The 18,575-nt window shown below is 29.9% G+C and overlaps 2 protein-coding genes across 2 annotated transcripts in view; both read right to left on the bottom strand.

Moving 5' to 3' along the window:
- Positions 1–9,308: 9,308 nt before the first annotated feature.
- On the bottom strand, positions 9,309–16,606 carry LOC119605323 (mucin-5AC-like). The gene is made up of 3 exons (XM_037958351.1): positions 15,637–16,606; positions 13,767–14,772; positions 9,309–9,995 (listed from the first exon to the last, which is right to left on the bottom strand). Exons 1-3 carry the CDS (start codon positions 16,604–16,606, stop codon positions 9,581–9,583), a joined length of 2,391 nt encoding a protein of 796 aa, XP_037814279.1. The 3' UTR covers positions 9,309–9,580.
- LOC119605321 overlaps positions 16,490–18,575 on the bottom strand; it is a 219,630-nt gene continuing 217,544 nt past the window's right edge. The window contains 1 exon segment of the mRNA XM_037958348.1: positions 16,490–16,649. Coding sequence (XP_037814276.1) covers positions 16,636–16,649 — 14 coding nt within the window. The 3' untranslated portion in view covers positions 16,490–16,635.

The following is an 18,575-nucleotide window of genomic DNA, read 5'->3' as shown; positions in this document are numbered from 1 at the left end:
TATATTTTTTATAAATTTTACCCCCTAAAAAAAGAAGAGTAACAAATATATGAAAACAAGTAACTCACAGATCCACAAGCATTTGTTAGTAAAATTTATATTCCACCCATAAAAAAAGGAAAAAAGGAGATAATTTGTTTATGGTTTGTTTTTCAAACGAAAATATTACATGCATATATTTTTAATTTTTATTTTTTTTCATACTTTCACCCTTTTGTTCATAACATGCGGTTGTGTCAAGGTCATATTTACATACATATATATGTATATATTTTTTATACATATTTTGGTTGTTTTTAAATTCTGTGTTAAAAAAATATATGAAAATTTTTTTATAACATTTTTTTGTTTTCTATACGTTACTTTAACAAGGTTTTGTGTTTTACTTTAACAACTTGTTTAAGTTGTTTTTTGTTTTTTTGTAACTTAATTAAAATAAATGTTAATACAATTTATTAAATAAATTAAATATTGTTACTATGTAGTAATGTTTTCAATTATAAGAAAAATTGCAATTTTTTAAAATGAAAATTTGCATAATATTTTATATACATATTCCTGTGCAAGGCGTATAAGTAATATTAATAAAAATTTTAATAAATTAAATATTAAGTATACGTACTGTAGTTATATGGAGCGAGTGGTTGTAAAGTAAAAATTAAAATGTTAAAGAATTTAGTTCTAGTACAGTCCTAGTTCAGTTCTAGTTCAGTTCTAGTTCAGTTCTAGTTCAGTTCTAGTTCAGTTCTAGTTCAGTTCTAGTTCAGTTCTAGTTCAGTTCTAGTTCAGTTCTAGTTCAGTTCTAGTTCAGTTCTAGTTCAGTTCTAGTTCAGTTCTAGTTCAGTTCTAGTTCAGTTCTAGTTCAGTCTAGTCAGTTCTAGTTCAGTTCTAGTTCAGTTCTAGTTCAGTTCTAGTTCTAGTTTCAGTTCTAGTTCAGTTCTGGTTCGGTTCAGTTCTAGTTCAGTTCTAGTTCAGTTCTAGTTCAGTTCTAGTTCAGTCCTAGTTAAGTTCTAGTTCAGTTCTAGTTCAGTTCTAGTTCAGTCTAGTTAAGTTCTAGTTCAGTTCTAGTTCAGTTCTAGTTCTAGTTCTAGTTCAGTTCTAGCTCAGTTCTAGTTCAGTTCTAGTTCAGTTCTAGTTCAGTTCTAGTTCAGTTCTAGTTCAGTTCTAGTTCAGTTCTAGTTCAGTTCTAGTTCAGTTCTAGTTCAGTTCTAGTTCAGTTCTAGTTCAGTTCTAGTTCAGTTCTAGTTCAGTTCTAGTCAGTTCTAGTTCAGTTCTAGTTCAGTTCTAGTTCAGTTCTAGTTCAGTTCTAGTTCAGTTCTAGTTCAGTTCTAGTTCAGTTCTAGTTCAGTCTAGTTCAGTTCTAGTTCAGTTCTAGTTCAGTTCTAGTTCAGTTCTATTGCAGATCTAGTTCAGTTCTAGTTCAGTTCAGTTCTAGGTTAGTTCTAGTTCAGTCCTAGTTCAGTTTTAGATCAGTCCTAGTTCAGTTCTAGTTCAGTTCTAGTTCAGTTCTAGTTCAGTTCTAGTTCAGTTCTGGTTCAGTTCTAGTTCAGTTCTAGTTCAGTTCTAGTTCAGTTCTAGTTCAGTTCTAGTTCAGTTCTAGTTCAGTTCTAGTTCAGTTCTAGTTCAGTTCTAGTTCAGTTCTAGTTCAGTTCTAGTTCAGTTCTAGTTCAGTTCTAGTTCAGTTCTAGTTCAGTTCTAGTTCAGTTCTAGTTCAGTTCTAGTTCAGTTCTAGTTCAGTTCTAGTTCAGTTCTAGTTCAGTTCTAGTTCAGTTCTAGTTCAGTTCTGGTTCAGTTCTAGTTCAGTTCTAGTTCAGTTCTAGTTCAGTTCTAGTTCAGTTCTAGTTCAGTTCTAGTTCAGTTCTGGTTCAGTCCTAGTTCAGTTTTAGATCAGTCCCAGTTCAGTTCTAGTTCAGTTCTAGTACAGTCCTAGTTAAGTTCTAGTTCAGTTCTAGTTCAGTTCTAGTTCCGTTCTAGTTCAGTTCTAGTTCAGTTCTAGTTCAGTTCTAGTTCAGTTCTAGTTCAGTTCTAGTTCAGTTCTAGTTCAGTTCTAGTTCTAGTTCAGTTCTAGTTCAGTTCTAGTTCAGTTCTAGTTCAGTTCTAGTTCAGTTCTAGTTCAGTTCTAGTTCAGTTCTAGTTCAGTTCTAGTTCAGTTCAAGTTCAGTTCTAGTTCAGTTCTAGTTCAGTTCTAGTTCAGTTCTAGTTCAGTTCTAGTTCAGTTCTAGTTCAGTTCTAGTTCAGTTCTAGTTCAGTTCTAGTTCTAGTTCAGTTGTAGTTAATTTTTTCCCCCAGAAAAAATGCTTTGACTAAATAAAATTGAACTCTTCCTGCCTTTAATTTAAAAAAATTCCTTTGTGTCATAAATATTTTCCTCATTTTTATTGCTTTTTTTTCATACATATCAATCTATTATCTTATTATTTCGCTATGATATTTATATTAAGTCAACTATTTGATATGTATTATTCAATAATAAGAAAAATTCTGCGAAAAAATTCATTTATTTTATTTAAGCAAAAAAATATTTTGCTAAGTAACCCTAAGACAGTCGAAACTTAAAGATGCCATAAGTAATTGATAATTTCATTTATATTAAATTGAGGAATTTCTTTGTGTTTTTTTTATTTATTTTGCCAATAGATTTATTTGTAATATATTGCAAGAAATTATATATTGATTTAAGCTTATAAGAGGCTTTAACTATAATATAACTAAATAAATTTAGTAAAATGAAGACTTTAGAAGAAAATAGCACAAAAACAAAGAATTTAATTAAATAAATGCTACAGGTTTTTAAATGCAAGAATTTAATGAAGACGAACAAATAATTCGATTATCAGAAGATCATTTGTATCAAAATAATTGCTCGCTTTTAAAGTTATTTTTACAACAAGTATAAACATGTGATATTCCTTTTGTTTTTAACATTTCATCTAACGACCAGACATTTAAATATTAATTCTAACTGAAGAAAACATTATCTTAAAATGTCACAAATGACTTTGCAGACTTCTTGCGTCTACGGTGTCACAGAATGTCAGTGTCTATGATGAAGGGCTTTAAAAATATTTTAAACATATTTGAACTTTTATCTGTTGTTTAAGGGTTTATTTTATATATATTTTTTTCTTATTTCATTCTTTCATGTTCTTTATAATTTTTAATCTTTAGATTGATATAAAATCGATAAAATCCATTTATTTGTTTGCATTGTTGTTCGCATTTTGGCAAAAAAAAAAAATAAAAGAAATTTATTTGTTTTTGTTCCTGTTATTTTATTGTCTATTTAACAAACGCCCGCCCTTCTACGCCTTTCCAATTCAATTTATTATTCTGATAGATTTGCAGGTAAATAAAATATGTTAGCAATATAGCAACAGACAGACGGACACATAGACGGACAGACAATTTGTTGTAGTTTTTTATTATTTTTATTACATCTATAACAACATATCAGAAATGTATGTATCTCCAAAACATTTTTCCAAGGTTTATTCATGTAACATTCCTGCTACTCCATGTTTCCAATCAAATTGACAAACTGATGCCAAAAAAAAAATTCCCCAACGATGTTTAAAAATTCTACGAAATCGTTTTCATGCATCGTTATGCATGTTGCCCGAAAAACTAATAAATGAACGGGTAGACTAGATAACAACAACAACAACAACAACATTTACAAATAAATATACGAATTCTTTAAATTATTTCCACCTCACTCACTGATAATTTTATCCGTGTATTTTCTATTGTCGTCTATGTTTTAGGCTCTTTGTTATTTTTTCTGGGAGGGTTTTTCGTTTGCATTGTTATTTGCTTATAAACAAAATTGGAAAAATGTTGTAACAATAAATAACATAGATATTTATTTTAGGTTGTATTTAAGCAATATTTATTTATCATACGCCTAGTGGACACACAACAACAGCAAAAAAAAAAAAAAACAAACATTTCCTGGAAATCAGGCAAAATATTTTCTCAGCAAAATGTTTAAGCAATTGCTAGAAAGAGTTAAATTATCTATGAGGGTAGAATTTTCTGAAAACGAGAAAATTTCGAAAGAGAAAAAAATATTTTCCTTAAAAAAGCTATTTAGTTCTAGTTGAGTTCTAATTCAGTTCTAGTTCAGTTCTAGGTTAGTTCTAGTTCAGATCTAAATCAGTTCTAGTTCAGTTCCAGTTCAGTTCTAGTTCAGTTCTAGTTCAGTTCTAGTTCAGTTCTAGTTCAGTTCTAGTTCAGTTCTAGTTCAGTTCTAGTTCAGTTCTAGTTCAGTTCTAGTTCAGTTCTAGTTCAGTTCTAGTTCAGTTCTAGTTCAGTTCTAGTTCAGTTCTAGTTCAGTTCTAGTTCAGTTCTAGTTCAGTTCTAGTTCAGTTCTAGTTCAGTTCTAGTTCAGTTCTAGTTCAGTTCTAGTTCAGTTCTAGTTCAGTTCTAGTTCAGTTCTAGTTCAGTTCTAGTTCAGTTCTAGTTCAGTTCTAGTTCAGTTTCTAGTTCAGTTCTAGTTCAGTTCTAGTTCAGTTCTAGTTCAGTTCTAGTTCAGTTCTAGTTCAGTTCTAGTTCAGTTCTAGTTCAGTTCTAGTTCAGTTCTAGTTCAGTTCTAATTCAGTTCTAGTTCAGTTCAGTTCTAGTTCAGTTCTAGTTCAGTTCTAGTTCAGTTCTAGTTCAGTTCTAGTAGTTCGTTCAGTTCTAGTTCAGTTCTAGTTCAGTTCTAGTTCAGTTCTAGTTCAGTTCTAGTTCAGTTCTAGTTCAGTTCTAGTTCAGTTCTAGTTCAGTTCTAGTTCAGTTCTAGTTCAGTTCTAGTTCAGTTCTAGTTCAGTTCTAGTTCAGTTCTAGTTCAGTTCTAGTTCAGTTCTAGTTCAGTTCTAGTTCAGTTCTAGTTCAGTTCTAGTTCAGTTCTAGTTCAGTTCTAGTTCAGTTCTAGTCAGTTCTAGTTCAGTCTAGTTCAGTTCTAGTTCAGTTCTAGTTCAGTTCTAGTTCAGTTCTAGTTCAGTTCTAGTTCAGTTCTAGTTCAGTTCTAGTTCAGTTCTAGTTCAGTTCTAGTTCAGTTCTAGTTCAGTTCTAGTTCAGTTCTAGTTCAGTTCTAGTTCAGTTCTAGTTCAGTTCTATTTCAGATCTAGTTCAGTTTTAGGTTAGTTCTAGTTCAGTTCTAGTTCAGTTCTAGTTCAGTTCTAGTTCAGTTCTAGTTCAGTTCTAGTTCAGTTCTTGTTCAGTTCTAGTTCAGTTCTAGTTCAGTTCTAGTTCAGTTCTAGTTCAGTTCTAGTTCAGTTCTAGTTCAGTTCTAGTTCAGTTCTAGTTCAGTTCTAGTTCAGTTCTAGTTCAGTTCTAGTTCAGTTCTAGTTCAGTTCTAGTTCAGTTCTAGTTCAGTTCTAGTTCAGTTCTAGTTCAGTTCTAGTTCAGTTCTAGGTTAGTTCTAGGTTAGTTCTAGGTTAGGTTAGTTCTAGTTCAGTTCTAGTTCAGTTCTAGTTCAGTTCTAGTTCAGTTCTAGTTCAGTTCTAGTTCAGTTCTAGTTCAGTATAGTTCAGTGATAGTTCAGTTCTAGTTCAGTTCTAGTTCAGTTCTAGTTCAGTTCTAGTTCAGTTCTAGTTCAGTTCTAGGTAGTTCTAGTTCAGTTCTAGTTCAGTTCTAGTTCAGTTCTAGTTTCAGTTCTAGTTCAGTTCTAGTTTCAGTTTAGTTCAGTTCTAGTTCAGTTCTAGTTCAGTTCTAGTTCAAGTTCTAGTTCAGTTCTAGTTCAGTTCTAGTTCAGTTTCTAGTTCAGTTCTAGTTCAGTTCTAGTTCAGTTACTAGTTCAGTTCAGTTCTAGTTCAGTTCTAGTTCAGTTCTAGTTCAGTTCTAGTTCAGTTCTAGTTCAGTTCTAGTTCAGTTAGTTCTAGTTCAGTTCTAGTTCAGTTCTAGTTCAGTTCTAGTTCAGTTCTAGTCAGTTCTAGTTCAGTTCTAGTTCAGTTCTAGTTCAGTTCTAGTTCAGTTCTAGTTCAGTTCTAGTTCAGTTCTAGTTCAGTTCTAGTTCAGTTCTAGTTCAGTTCTAGTTCAGTTCTAGTTCAGTTCTAGTTCAGTTCTAGTTCAGTTCTAGTTCAGTTCTAGTTCAGTTCTAGTTCAGTTTCTAGTTCAGTTCTAGTTCAGTTCTAGTTCAGTCTAGTTCAGTTCTAGTTCAGTTCTAGTTCAGTTCTAGTTCAGTTCTAGTTTCAGTTCTAGTTCAGTTCTAGTTCAGTTCTAGTTCAGTTCTAGTTCAGTTCTAGTTCAGTTCTAGTCAGTTCTAGTTCAGTTCTAGTTCAGTCTAGTTCCATAAAAAAACGATAAATTTTCGGATTTTTTTGCATAAAAAGAAAACATTTTCGAAAGATTTCTATAAAAAAGCATTTTTTTTTTGGAAATTTTTAATAAAAAGACATTTTTGGGAAATTTTTTGCAAAAATATAAATTTTTGAAAGTTTTCTATCAAAAGAGAAATATTTTGCAAATTTTTTCTATTAAACGTGAAAATTTCAGAAATTTTTTATAAAAGCATACATTTTCAAGAATTTTGTATAAATTGGGAGAATTTCGAGTATTTTTTATAAATACAAATCAGAAAATTAAAAGAGAAGTTTTTGAAAAGTTCTTTTTGTTATAATTAATTAAATTATTTGTAAATGAACGTATGTAAAAATATCACTAACATATATATTTAACACACGTGTCTTTTAAAAAGTGAACATTGAAATTTTTACACCGCATTTGGAGGAAATACATTATTTTTTCCAAACACAACAAAACATGTTCGTGTACAAAATTAAAACTTCCGCTTATGGCAGCGCGTGTAATAATAGATAAATGTGGAAAAATGTCACTGAACACAATAATTATAATTATTTTCATACACAATTTTTTTATTATTAAATAATAGATATTATAATTTTATTAAATATGCAGGTAGCAAGAAAAGAGCATGTTTTAAAAATATAAAAAACGCCCTATTCTCTGTATATTTATATTTTTATAGCTTAACATTTTGTACACTATTACTATATGAGGTTTATATTAGTAGGTTGTATCCTTTTTACAAACTTTATTTTTAAGCTTTAATAATATTGTGACAGTACTTTTCTTTATTAATAAATATTTAATATTATTTTACAAAATAAAATTTTACATTCATTTAAAAAGTTTTTCTTAGCTTACACCTTTTTTTGGAAAAAAAAAATTCCATAAAGATTATTTTGTTTGCAGGACAACAATAAAAAAAAACATTTTGCTATCGAAATTAAATACTTGTAAGAGGATTCTCTTTTTATTTATTTCAAAAATTTGTTGAAAGGGTTTTTTGTTAGTTAAAGGACATAAATGAGTATTATAAGCTCAAACGGTTTTTAAATAATAATATTATTGTTAAATACCTTTTTTTGGGGGAAAATAATAATGATTACAGAGAAGAATGTGTGTTCTATTTTTAGATAAAAGATAACATGGCGATACTTTTCGAATACAATTTTTAATTTTTAAAATTTTCTCTTCTTATAGACATTTTTCCACAAATCTTCTCTCTTTTTATAGAAATCTATACAAATTTTCTCTCTTTTAAATCATATGAAATATACTCTTTCTCTTTCTTTTATAGAAAATTTTCAAAATATTCGCTTTTTATAGAAAATTTTCGAAATTATCTCTTTTTATAGAAAATTTTCCAAATTTTTCTCTTTTTTATAGAAAATTTTCGAAATTTTCTCCTTTTTTATAGAAAATTTTCTCTTCTTTTATAGAAAATTTTTCGAAATTTTCTCTTTTTTTTTATAGAAAATTTTCGAAATTTTCTCTTTTTTTTTATAGAAAATTTTCGAAATTTTCTCTTTTTTTTTTATAGAAAATTTTCGAAATTTTCTCTTTTTTTTTATAGAAAATTTTCGAAATTTTCTCTTTTTTTTATAGAAAATTTTCGAAATTTTCTCTTTTTTTTATAGAAAATTTTCGAAATTTTCTCTTTTTTTTTTATAGAAAATTTTCGAAATTTTCTCTTTTTTTTTTATAGAAAATTTTCGAAATTTTCTCTTTTTTTTATAGAAAATTTTCGAAATTTTCTCTTTTTTTTATAGAAAATTTTCGAAATTTTCTCTTTTTTTATAGAAAATTTTCGAAATTTTCTCTTTTTTTTATAGAAAATTTTCGAAATTTTCTCTTTTTTTTTATAGAAAATTTTCGAAATTTTCTCTTTTTTTTTATAGAAAAATTTCGAAATTTTCTCTTTTTTTTTATAGAAAAATTTCGAAATTTTCTCTTTTTTTTATAGAAAAATTTCGAAATTTTCTTTTTTTTTTATAGAAAAATTTCGAAATTTTCTCTTTTTTTATAGAAAAATTTCGAAATTTTCTCTTTTTTTTATAGAAAAATTTCGAAATTTTCTCTTTTTTTTATAGAAAAATTTCGAAATTTTCTCTTTTTTTTATAGAAAAATTTCGAAAAATTTCTTTTTTTATTGAAAATTTTCGAAATTTTCTCTTTTGCATTGAAAATTTTCGAAATTTTCTCTTCTGTATAGACAATTTTCGAAATTTTCTCTTTTGTATAGAAAATTTTCGGAATTTTTTCCTTTTTATATAAAATTTTCGAAATTTTCTCTTTTGTATAGAAAACTATCGAAATTTTCTCTTTTGTATAGAAAATTTTCGAAATTTTCTCTTTTGTATAGAAAATTTTCGAAATTTTCTCTTTTAATAGAAAATTTTCGAAATTTTCTCTTTTTATAGAAATCTTTCGAAATTTTCTCTTTTTATAGAAATCTTTCGAAATTTTATCTTTTTATAGAAATCTTTCGAAATTTTCTCTTTTTATAGAAATCTTTCGAAATTCTCACTTTTTATAGAAATCTTTCGAAATTCTCTCTTTTTATAGAATTCTTTCGAAATTCTTTCTTTTAATAGAAATCTTTCGAAATTCTCTCTTTTTATAGAAATCTTTAAAAATTCTCTCTTTTTATAGAAATCTTTCAAAATTCTCTCTTTATACAGAAATCTTTCAAAATTCTTTCTTTTTATAGAAATCTTTCAAAATTCTTTCTTTTTATACAAAACTTACTAAATTCTCTCTTTTTATGGGAATCATTCGAAATTCTCTCTTTTTCTAGAATCTTTCGAAATTCTCTCTTTTTATAGAAATCTTTCGAAATTCTCTTCTTTTAAAGACATCTTTCAAAATACTATTTTTTTTAAAGATTTTTTTTCCAAATTTTCTTTTCATAAAGAAATCTTTAAAAATTTTCTCTTTTATTTTCTCTTTTCGAATTTTCGGTATTTTCTCTTTTCGAAATTTTCACGTTTTATAGAAAATTAAAAAAAAAAAATTTTTTTCTTAGAAAATTTTCAGAAAATTAGCTTTTTTTCATAAAAAATTTCCTTTTTTTAAAGGAAAATTACTCTTTTTTCATAAAAAAATTATTTTTTTTTCATAGAAAATTTTCGAAAATGTCCCTTTGTTCGTACAAAAATTTCGCTATTTTTCATAGAAAAAAATGTCCCTTTTTATAGAATATTCTCCTACAATTTCCCTTTTCCCTTAGTTTACTAAATTTATAAAAATTTGTTCATCATTTCCATAAAGAATAAGAATACAATTAATCCACTTACCTTTGTTGTTTACTTTTTGGGACATCTTCATTCCGCTTCTCTTGCTCAACTGCTACATTTAACCAAATATTTGGCAAGGACATTCTAGGACGTCGGCTATAACGCTGTAGTTTAGCCGCTTTCATTCTCACATTCTTACGTTTTCTAGTCGAGACCACAGACTGATTAACTGTTGTGGTTGGTGTTGTAGTTGTATTAGAACAATTGTTATCATTACTACTGCCACAACTACTTGTAATGCTACTTTCGTTGCAACTGCTGCTGCTACTGCTTGTACTGCCATTGCAATCATCTGCTTCAATTTCTTTAATTTTTCTCATCATCAGCTTGTTGTTGTTATTTTTCTCTTTAAATTTATTTGTTTGATATTTTCTTGTTTGTTTTTCATTTGTGGTTGTAGTGGCACATATTCTAGGGGGAGGGAGAGGTAGAGAAATAATGCGGAAAAATCAACAATAAATATTTAAATGGTTTTTATACTAATTAGAGCATATTTGTGTTGTTTGTGTATTTAAGAAATTAAAGTGTGTTTTATTTTAAAGAACTTAATTTCGTTTTGAAATAAGAATATTTGAAAATCCTTGATAATTTATTTTTTATAGAGAATTTTTGATAAATTTTCTCTTTATCACTTTCACCGCGAAATTTTAATAAAAAAATTCAATGCCAAAAAAAGTTATATTTACAAAGTAACAGGATACAAATTCTGGTTACACACATATTTGTTATTTTAATTTATTTATTTATATATATTGTACTAAAACATACACATTCGTTTGTTTATTCATATTTCCGCATGAACAAATTTGCGTAATTTGCAAGTTAAAGGGAATCAAAGGAAAACAAAATGTTCCAACCCAAAAGGAAACACAAAAGGCATTTTGCCATGATTAATGATTTCATATCTTTTACGTTAACTATTTGAAATTTAAGGTTCCAAAGTATTAAAATGATTGCATTAAGTTTTAAAAACAACATAAATTTTAAATATTTTCTAAGAAACTTAGACCTTTTTGAATGATATTCAAGGTATAACTAACCCTTTGAGGTTTTTATTCAAAAATATTTCTTTATAAATTCAATTTATATTAATAAATTTTGTTTCGGAACGATTAGAGTTTTTATTTATTCAGTATTTTCCAAACGGGTATTTAAACAGCTGCATGTGTATAAGTATATAAATTTATTCAATTATTTTAATATGTGTTTAATATTTTAATAATCCTAAGTGCTTTTCGAATGATTAGGACATAAATCATTCAAAATTTACCAAAGAGTGAGAAATCTGTTTGAAATTTAAATTAAGGAAATTCTCAGAATATAAAAATTTGTCTTACGATATGTTTAATATTATTACGAAATCGAGTTTTATCACAATATTAATAAGAGATTTATTAGCAACAATTTATAATAAAGAAGCAAATCTAACATTTAGATGATTCTATCTCTATATCCGACTCAAACTCTCCATTATGAGAGAATTATGATTAAATTTCGACTTTCGTAGTAATTTTTGTTAGACTATATACTAGACTATAGACTAGACTATAAACAAGAATATATACTAGACTATAGACTAGGGTATAGACTAGAATATAGACTAGACTAAAAACTCGAGTATAGACCAGACTATAGACTAGACTATAGACTAACTATAGACTAGACTATAGACTAGACTATAGACTAGACTATAGACTAGACTATAGACTAGACTATAGACTAGACTATAGACTAGACTATAGACTAGACTATAGACTAGACTATAGACTAGACTATAGACTAGACTATAGACTAGACTATAGACTAGACTATAGACTAGACTAGACTATAGACTAGACTATAGACTAGACTATAGACTAGACTATAGACTAGACTATAGACTAGACTATAGACTAGACTATAGACTAGACTATAGACTAGACTATAGACTAGACTATAGACTAGACTAGACTAGACTATAGACTAGACTATAGACTAGACTATAGACTAGACTATAGACTAGACTATAGACTAGACTATAGACTAGACTATAGACTAGACTATAGACTAGACTATAGACTAGACTATAGACTAGACTATAGACTAGACTATACTATAGACTAGACTATAGACTAGACTATACTATAGACTAGACTATACTATAGACTAGACTATACTATAGACTAGACTATACTATAGACTAGACTATAGACTAGACTATACTATAGACTAGACTATACTATAGACTAGACTATACTATAGACTAGACTAGACTATACTATAGACTAGACTATACTATAGACTAGACTATACTATAGACTAGACTGTAGACTAGACCAGACTATAGACTAGACTATAGACTAGACTATAGACTAGACTATAGACTAGACTATAGACTAGACTATAGACTAGACTATAGACTAGACTATAGACTAGACTATAGACTAGACTATAGACTAGACTATAGACTAGACTATAGACTAGACTATAGACTAGACTATAGACTAGACTATAGACTAGACTATAGACTAGACTATAGACTAGACTATAGACTAGACTATAGACTAGACTATAGACTAGACTATAGACTAGACTATAGACTAGACTATAGACTAGACTATAGACTAGACTATAGACTAGACTATAGACTAGACTATAGACTAGACTATAGATTAGACTATAGACTAGACTATAGACTAGACTATAGACTAGACTATAGACTAGACTATAGACTATACTATAGACTAGACTATAGACTAGACTATAGACTAGACTATAGACTAGACTATAGACTAGACTATAGACTATACTATAGACTAGACTATAGACTAGACTATAGACTAGATAGACTAGACTATAGACTAGACTATAGACTAGACTATAGACTAGACTATAGACTAGACTATAGACTAGACTATAGACTAGACTATAGACTAGACTATAGACTAGACTATAGACTAGACTATAGACTAGACTATAGACTAGACTATAGACTAGACTATAGACTAGACTATAGACTAGACTATAGACTAGACTATAGACTAGACTATAGACTAGACTATAGACTAGACTATAGACTAGACTATAGACTAGACTATAGACTAGACTATAGACTAGACTATAGACTAGACTATAGACTAGACTATAGACTAGACTAGACTATAGACTAGACTATAGACTAGACTATAGACTAGACTATAGACTAGACTATAGACTAGACTATAGACTAGACTATAGACTAGACTATAGACTAGACTATAGACTAGACTATAGACTAGACTATAGACTAGACTATAGACTAGACTATAGACTAGACTGTAGACTAGACTATAGACTAGACTATAGACTAGACTATAGACTAGACTATAGACTAGACTATAGACTAGACTATAGACTAGACTATAGACTAGACTATAGACTAGACTATAGACTAGACTATAGACTAGACTATAGACTAGACTATAGACTAGACTATAGACTAGACTATAGACTAGACTATAGACTAGACTATAGACTAGACTATAGACTAGACTATAGACTAGACTATAGACTAGACTATAGACTAGACTATAGACTAGACTATAGACTAGACTATAGACTAGACTATAGACTAGACTATAGACTAGACTATAGACTAGACTATAGACTAGACTATAGACTAGACTATAGACTAGACTATAGACTAGACTATAGACTAGACTATAGACTAGACTATAGACTAGACTATAGACTAGACTATAGACTAGACTATAGACTAGACTATAGACTAGACTATAGACTAGACTATAGACTAGACTATAGACTAGACTATAGACTAGACTATAGACTAGACTATAGACTAGACTATAGACTAGACTATAGACTAGACTATAGACTAGACTATAGACTAGACTATAGACTAAACTATAGACTAGACTATAGACTAGACTATAGACTAGACTACAGATTAGACTAGAGACAATACTATAGAGACTAGAGATAACACTGTTCTAATCATAAAATTCCGAGAAAGAGAAGTATTTTCTCAAAAACGTTTAATGTAATAAAAAAAAACAAATTATTTCGCAATATGAATTACTTTTCACTGAAGTAGAGAAAAACGTCTGAAAAAAATTAGGAACCCTACTGATATACATACATTACACAATTTCATTACCATTTAATAAATGTTAAAATGTTATCGAAACTAAATTTATTACTCACCTCTTGAGATTGTCTTGTATTTTTGCCTCATAAATAGCGAAATTATTATCAATATTATAGGATGTTGTTGCCACTGCCGTTGATAATGATGTTGTTGTTATTGGTTTTGTTGGTGTTGTCTCATAAATGTCATTACAATCAGTACGATCACGGGTAATGGGCATTTCAAAATCACCCAAAAATACTAAAGAAGTGGCAGCTAAGGGTATAACTCGAGGCTGTTGATGAAATGTTGTCATTTTATTGTTGTTAGATGTTGATGACGTTAACGACAAAGCCAATGATGTTGTGGATGTTGATAATGGTATTTGTGTTGCGTTTGTTGTTGTTGTTGTTGTGGCCGTCACTGTCTTGCCTGTTTCCGTTAATTTTGTTGTCATCAACGGAGATGATTTGACATTGACAACGGTATTGGTAAATGCTGCAGCAGTATTGATATTCGGTTCTACAATTGAAGTGTTAGTTGCTGTATTGGAGGCCAAGGCATTTTTACATAATAATGTCCATTGAGTGGTAGATTTAGGTAGGCGTGTCAGTGTTGTTGTTGGACAATCTTCCGTTTGGTTTTGTTGAGTTGTGGAATTTGTATTAATATTTATTTTAACTGTGGATATATTGGCATTGAGTTGCGTTAAAGATTTTCCATTATTGATATCATCGTTTGTGCAGCTGCTGTTGCTGTTGCTGCTGCTGCCGGTGGTGGAGGAGGAAGTCAGTCCTTTTGTTTTCATTTCCTCTTCAATATGTTGGAAATTTTGAGCAGTTTGTCGTTTGAGTGGTAAAGATTTCAAATATTCATAGTTGGGTTGTTGTTGTTGTAGATTTTGACAGGCTCCACATTGTGGCCAATAGGAGCAGGTTTGTTTAGAGCAATCTTTTAGCAATTGTTGTTGCTGTTTTGCGTTTGTTGTTGTTGATGTTGTGTTATTTAGAGGAAAATTTGTTGTTTTTGATTTAAATAAATCACTATAAAAACAAAATATTATAAAAATAAAACAAAATAAAAATTTTAAATAATAATTTTAAACAAAAAGTGTTGAGCTTATTCTCTTAGGTTGTTAAGGTATGGTGAATTTCTTTTTTTTGGTGAGTGGTGAGTTTTTTTAATGATAATTTCTTTTTGGGGTTTTTTCTTTCATTACACTTAATTTTCTTGGGTTTTTTTTATTAATATTTAACACTACTGTTGTTGTTATTGTTAATTTTAAACTTAATTTATTATTGTTAATTATTATTTTTTTATTAATATTTAGTTTTGTTAGTTATACATACTACTATTTAGTTGATCCTTAAAAGTTCAGGTGTGTTGAAATTTTATTTTAAATATTTTTTTTTTGCCAAGCAGTCTTCTCTTTTTTTCAAAATCATTTTGAAATTTTTTTCAATTTTTCTTTTTTGTCTTTAGTCCAAGAGTTTAGTAGTTGAACTCTTTAGTTTTAGTTTTAATGCTAAATATTATTAAACTTATTTTAATTAATTATATTTTATATTAAGTATTAGTGTTATGAAAGTGGAAATCACTACATTTTAAAGTTAATATTTTTATAATTTTAGTTATTTTCTTTAATTTAAACATTCCATGGTGTAAAAAATTTTAAGGAGTGGTTAAAAAATTTTGGTTTTTAAGTTCAAGTTTGAGCGATCGAGTAAGAGAGTGACTAATTCTATATTAGTTTGGTTAAATTGTTAAATATTTCTCACACTCTCTTCTGTCTAGGTTTCACTTTCTGGACAAGCAGTGTTTTAATGTCATCCATAACCAAAAAAAAAAGCAGTTTTTAGTTCAATCATTATTATTACTTAAACATGCAACAAGCTTGGTTTACATTTCTGTTTATCATTCAAATTCAATACCTTCCACGATTGTTACTTCTGGTGCGACGGTATAACTCATTATACTCATTGCGATAGTCATTTGGTTCGTTTGGTGTTATATCATCTCTGGAGCCAGCAGTGTGTGCTCGTTCCAGTGAATAATGTGACTCATTGGGACTGTGAGTTCTTCTTAGTGATCTTTGTTGTTTCAAAGAATTCGAACTCATATGTTCATATTGCCTATTATCACTGTTCATAAAATTCAATTCAGAATTACCGCCCGAATTGATGGTTTCACGATTTCTTAACATAGACATGGGTATATCATAATCCCCGCCACTCACACTATCGCCTCGTCGAAAATCCATTATAGGTGAACGATCTAAAGATTTGCGCATTAAATCATAAGTCATTTCATGATCACACAAACGTGTGCCATAATTTTGTGGACTGGTGGTGGAACGTGGCACACTTAAGTTATTACAAGACGAACCCGATGACTGGGGACTTCGTGTATTTCGTCCATTTCCCTCCACCGGTGAGTTGCGTCTTATGCGCGCCACATGATTTCTATCACTATTCTCATTGGCCTGCAAATATCTCATAGCATTGGCATTTAAATTATTATTTGTAACCACCGCTTCTCGATAGTCCTCATCAAATGAACGGCTCTTATCGAATTCCAGTCTTAAAGCAGCCTCACGATTCAACAAATTTTGACTACCTATCAAGGAGTTATTACTATGTTGACTCTTGATATTATTGCCGGGAGCATTGTAATTGCAATAGTCAAAATCAAAGGAACGGCTTTTATCTATCTCACTTTGACGATGTCTTGCAGCACTGCTAGCACCTGCTACACCTCCATTGCTATTGATCAATATCGATTGTGATTTGCCTGTAGTTCGTATAGTGGGCGGAAAATTTGTTGTCTGCATGTTGCTTAGATTGTTTCTCATATTTGATTGTTGGTAGAGTGGCGGCTGGTTGGGGTTGGCATGATTTTGACCCACACAAACCACCATTTTATGGCCACGATTGGGAGAACGTTCGGTTAGTTGTAAAGATCTATAAAAAGAGAAAATTAAAAAAGGAATTAAAAATAAATACTTTGAAAAGAACTAGAACTGAACTAGAACTAAACTAGAACTGAACTAGACTGAACTAGAACTGAACTAGAACTGAAACTAGAACTGAACTAGAACTGAACTATGAACTGAACTAGAACTGAACTAGAACTGAACTAGAACTGAACTAGAACTGAACTAGAACTGAACTAGAACTGAACTAGAACTGAACTAAAACTGAACTAGAACTGAACTAGAACTGAACTAGAACTGAACTAGAACTAGAACTGAACTAGAACTGAACTAGAATGAACTAGAACTGAACTAGAACTGAACTAGAACTAACTAGAACTGAACTAGAACTGAACTAGAACTGAACTAGAACTGAATTAGAACTAGAACTGAATTAGAACTAGAACTGAACTAGAACTGAACAGAACTGAACTAGACTGAACTAGAACTGAACTAACTGACAGAACTGACAGAACTGAACAGAACTGAACTAGAACTGAACTAGAACTGAACTAGAACTGAACTAGAACTGAACTAGAACTGAACTAGAACTGAACTAGAACTGAACTAGAACTGAACTAGAACTGAACTAGAACTGAACTAGAACTGAACTAGAACTGAACTAGAACTGAACTAGAACTGAACTAAACTGACTAGAACTGAACTAGAACTGAACTAGAACTGAACTAGAACTGAACTAGAACTGAACTAGAACTGAACTAGAACTGAACTAGAACTGAACTAGAACTGAACTAGAACTGAACTAGAACTGAACTAGAACTGAACTAGAACTGAACTAGAACTGAACTAGAACTGAACTAGAACTGAACTAGAACTGAACTAGAACTGAACTAGAACTGAACTAGAACTGAACTAGAACTGAATTAGAACTAGACTGAACTAGAACTGAACTAGAACTGAACTGAAACTGAACTAGAACTGAACTAGAACTGAACTAGAACTGAACTAGAACTGAACTAGAACTGAACTAGAACTGAACTAGAACTGAACTAGAACTGAACTAGAACTGAACTAGAACTAGAACTGAACTAGAACTGACTAGAACTAGAACTGAACTAGAACTGAACTAGAACTGAACTGAACTGAACTAGAACTAGAACTGAACTAGAACTGAACTAGAACTGAACTAGAACTGAACTAGAACTAGAACTGAACTAGAACTGAACTAGAACTGAACTAGAACTAGAACTGAACTAGAAATGAACTAGAACTGAACTAGAACTGAACTAAACTGAACTAGAACTGAACTAGAACTGAACTAGAATGAACTAGAACTGAACTAGAACTGAACTAGAACTGAACTAGAACTGAACTAGAACTGAACTAGAACTGAACTAGAACTGAACTAGAACTGAACTAGAACTGAACTAGAACTGAACTAGAACTGAACTAGAACTGAACTAGAATGAACTAGAACTGAAATAGAACTGAACTAGAACTGAACTAGAACTGAACTAGAACTGAACTAGAACTGAACTAGAACTGAACTAGAACTGAACTAGAACTGAACTAGAACTGAACTAGAAACTGAACTAGAACTGAACTAGAACTGAACTAGAACTGAACTAGAACTGAACTAGAACTGAACTAGAACTGAACTAGAACTGAACTAGAACTGAACTAGAACTGAACTAGAACTGAACTAGAACTGAACTAGAACTGAACTAGAACTGAACTAGAACTGAACTAGAACTGAACTAGAACTGAACTAGAACTGAACTAGAACTGAACTAGAACTGAACTAGAACTGAACTAGAATGAACTAGAACTGAACTAGAACTGAACTAGAACTGAACTAGAACTGAACTAGAACTGAACTAGAACTGAACTAGAAACTGAACTAGAACTGAACTAGAAACTGAACTAGAACTGAACTAGAACTGAACTAGAACTG

This window comes from Lucilia sericata, unplaced genomic scaffold (assembly GCF_015586225.1).
Source record: "Lucilia sericata isolate MDLA Ls3-8-SP2 unplaced genomic scaffold, ASM1558622v1 Contig000475F_arrow, whole genome shotgun sequence".
NCBI lineage: Eukaryota > Metazoa > Arthropoda > Insecta > Diptera > Calliphoridae > Lucilia > Lucilia sericata.
The sequence above is the reverse complement of the archived record's forward strand: the minus strand, read 5'-3'. Positions and strand labels throughout refer to the sequence as shown.

What these genes read in the sequence shown, in the direction of transcription:
- LOC119605323 (XM_037958351.1), bottom strand. Translation starts at nt 16,606, where the DNA reads ATGGTGGTTTGTGTGGGTCAAAATCATGCCAACCCCAACCAGCCGCCA. An exon ending in GTTATACCGTCGCACCAGAA is followed by an intron (nt 14,773 to 15,636) that starts GTAACAATCGTG and finishes ATTATTTAAAAT; the next exon opens with TTTTATTTTGTTTTATTTTT. An exon ending in ATACAAGACAATCTCAAGAG is followed by an intron (nt 9,996 to 13,766) that starts GTGAGTAATAAA and finishes CCCTCCCCCTAG; the next exon opens with AATATGTGCCACTACAACCA.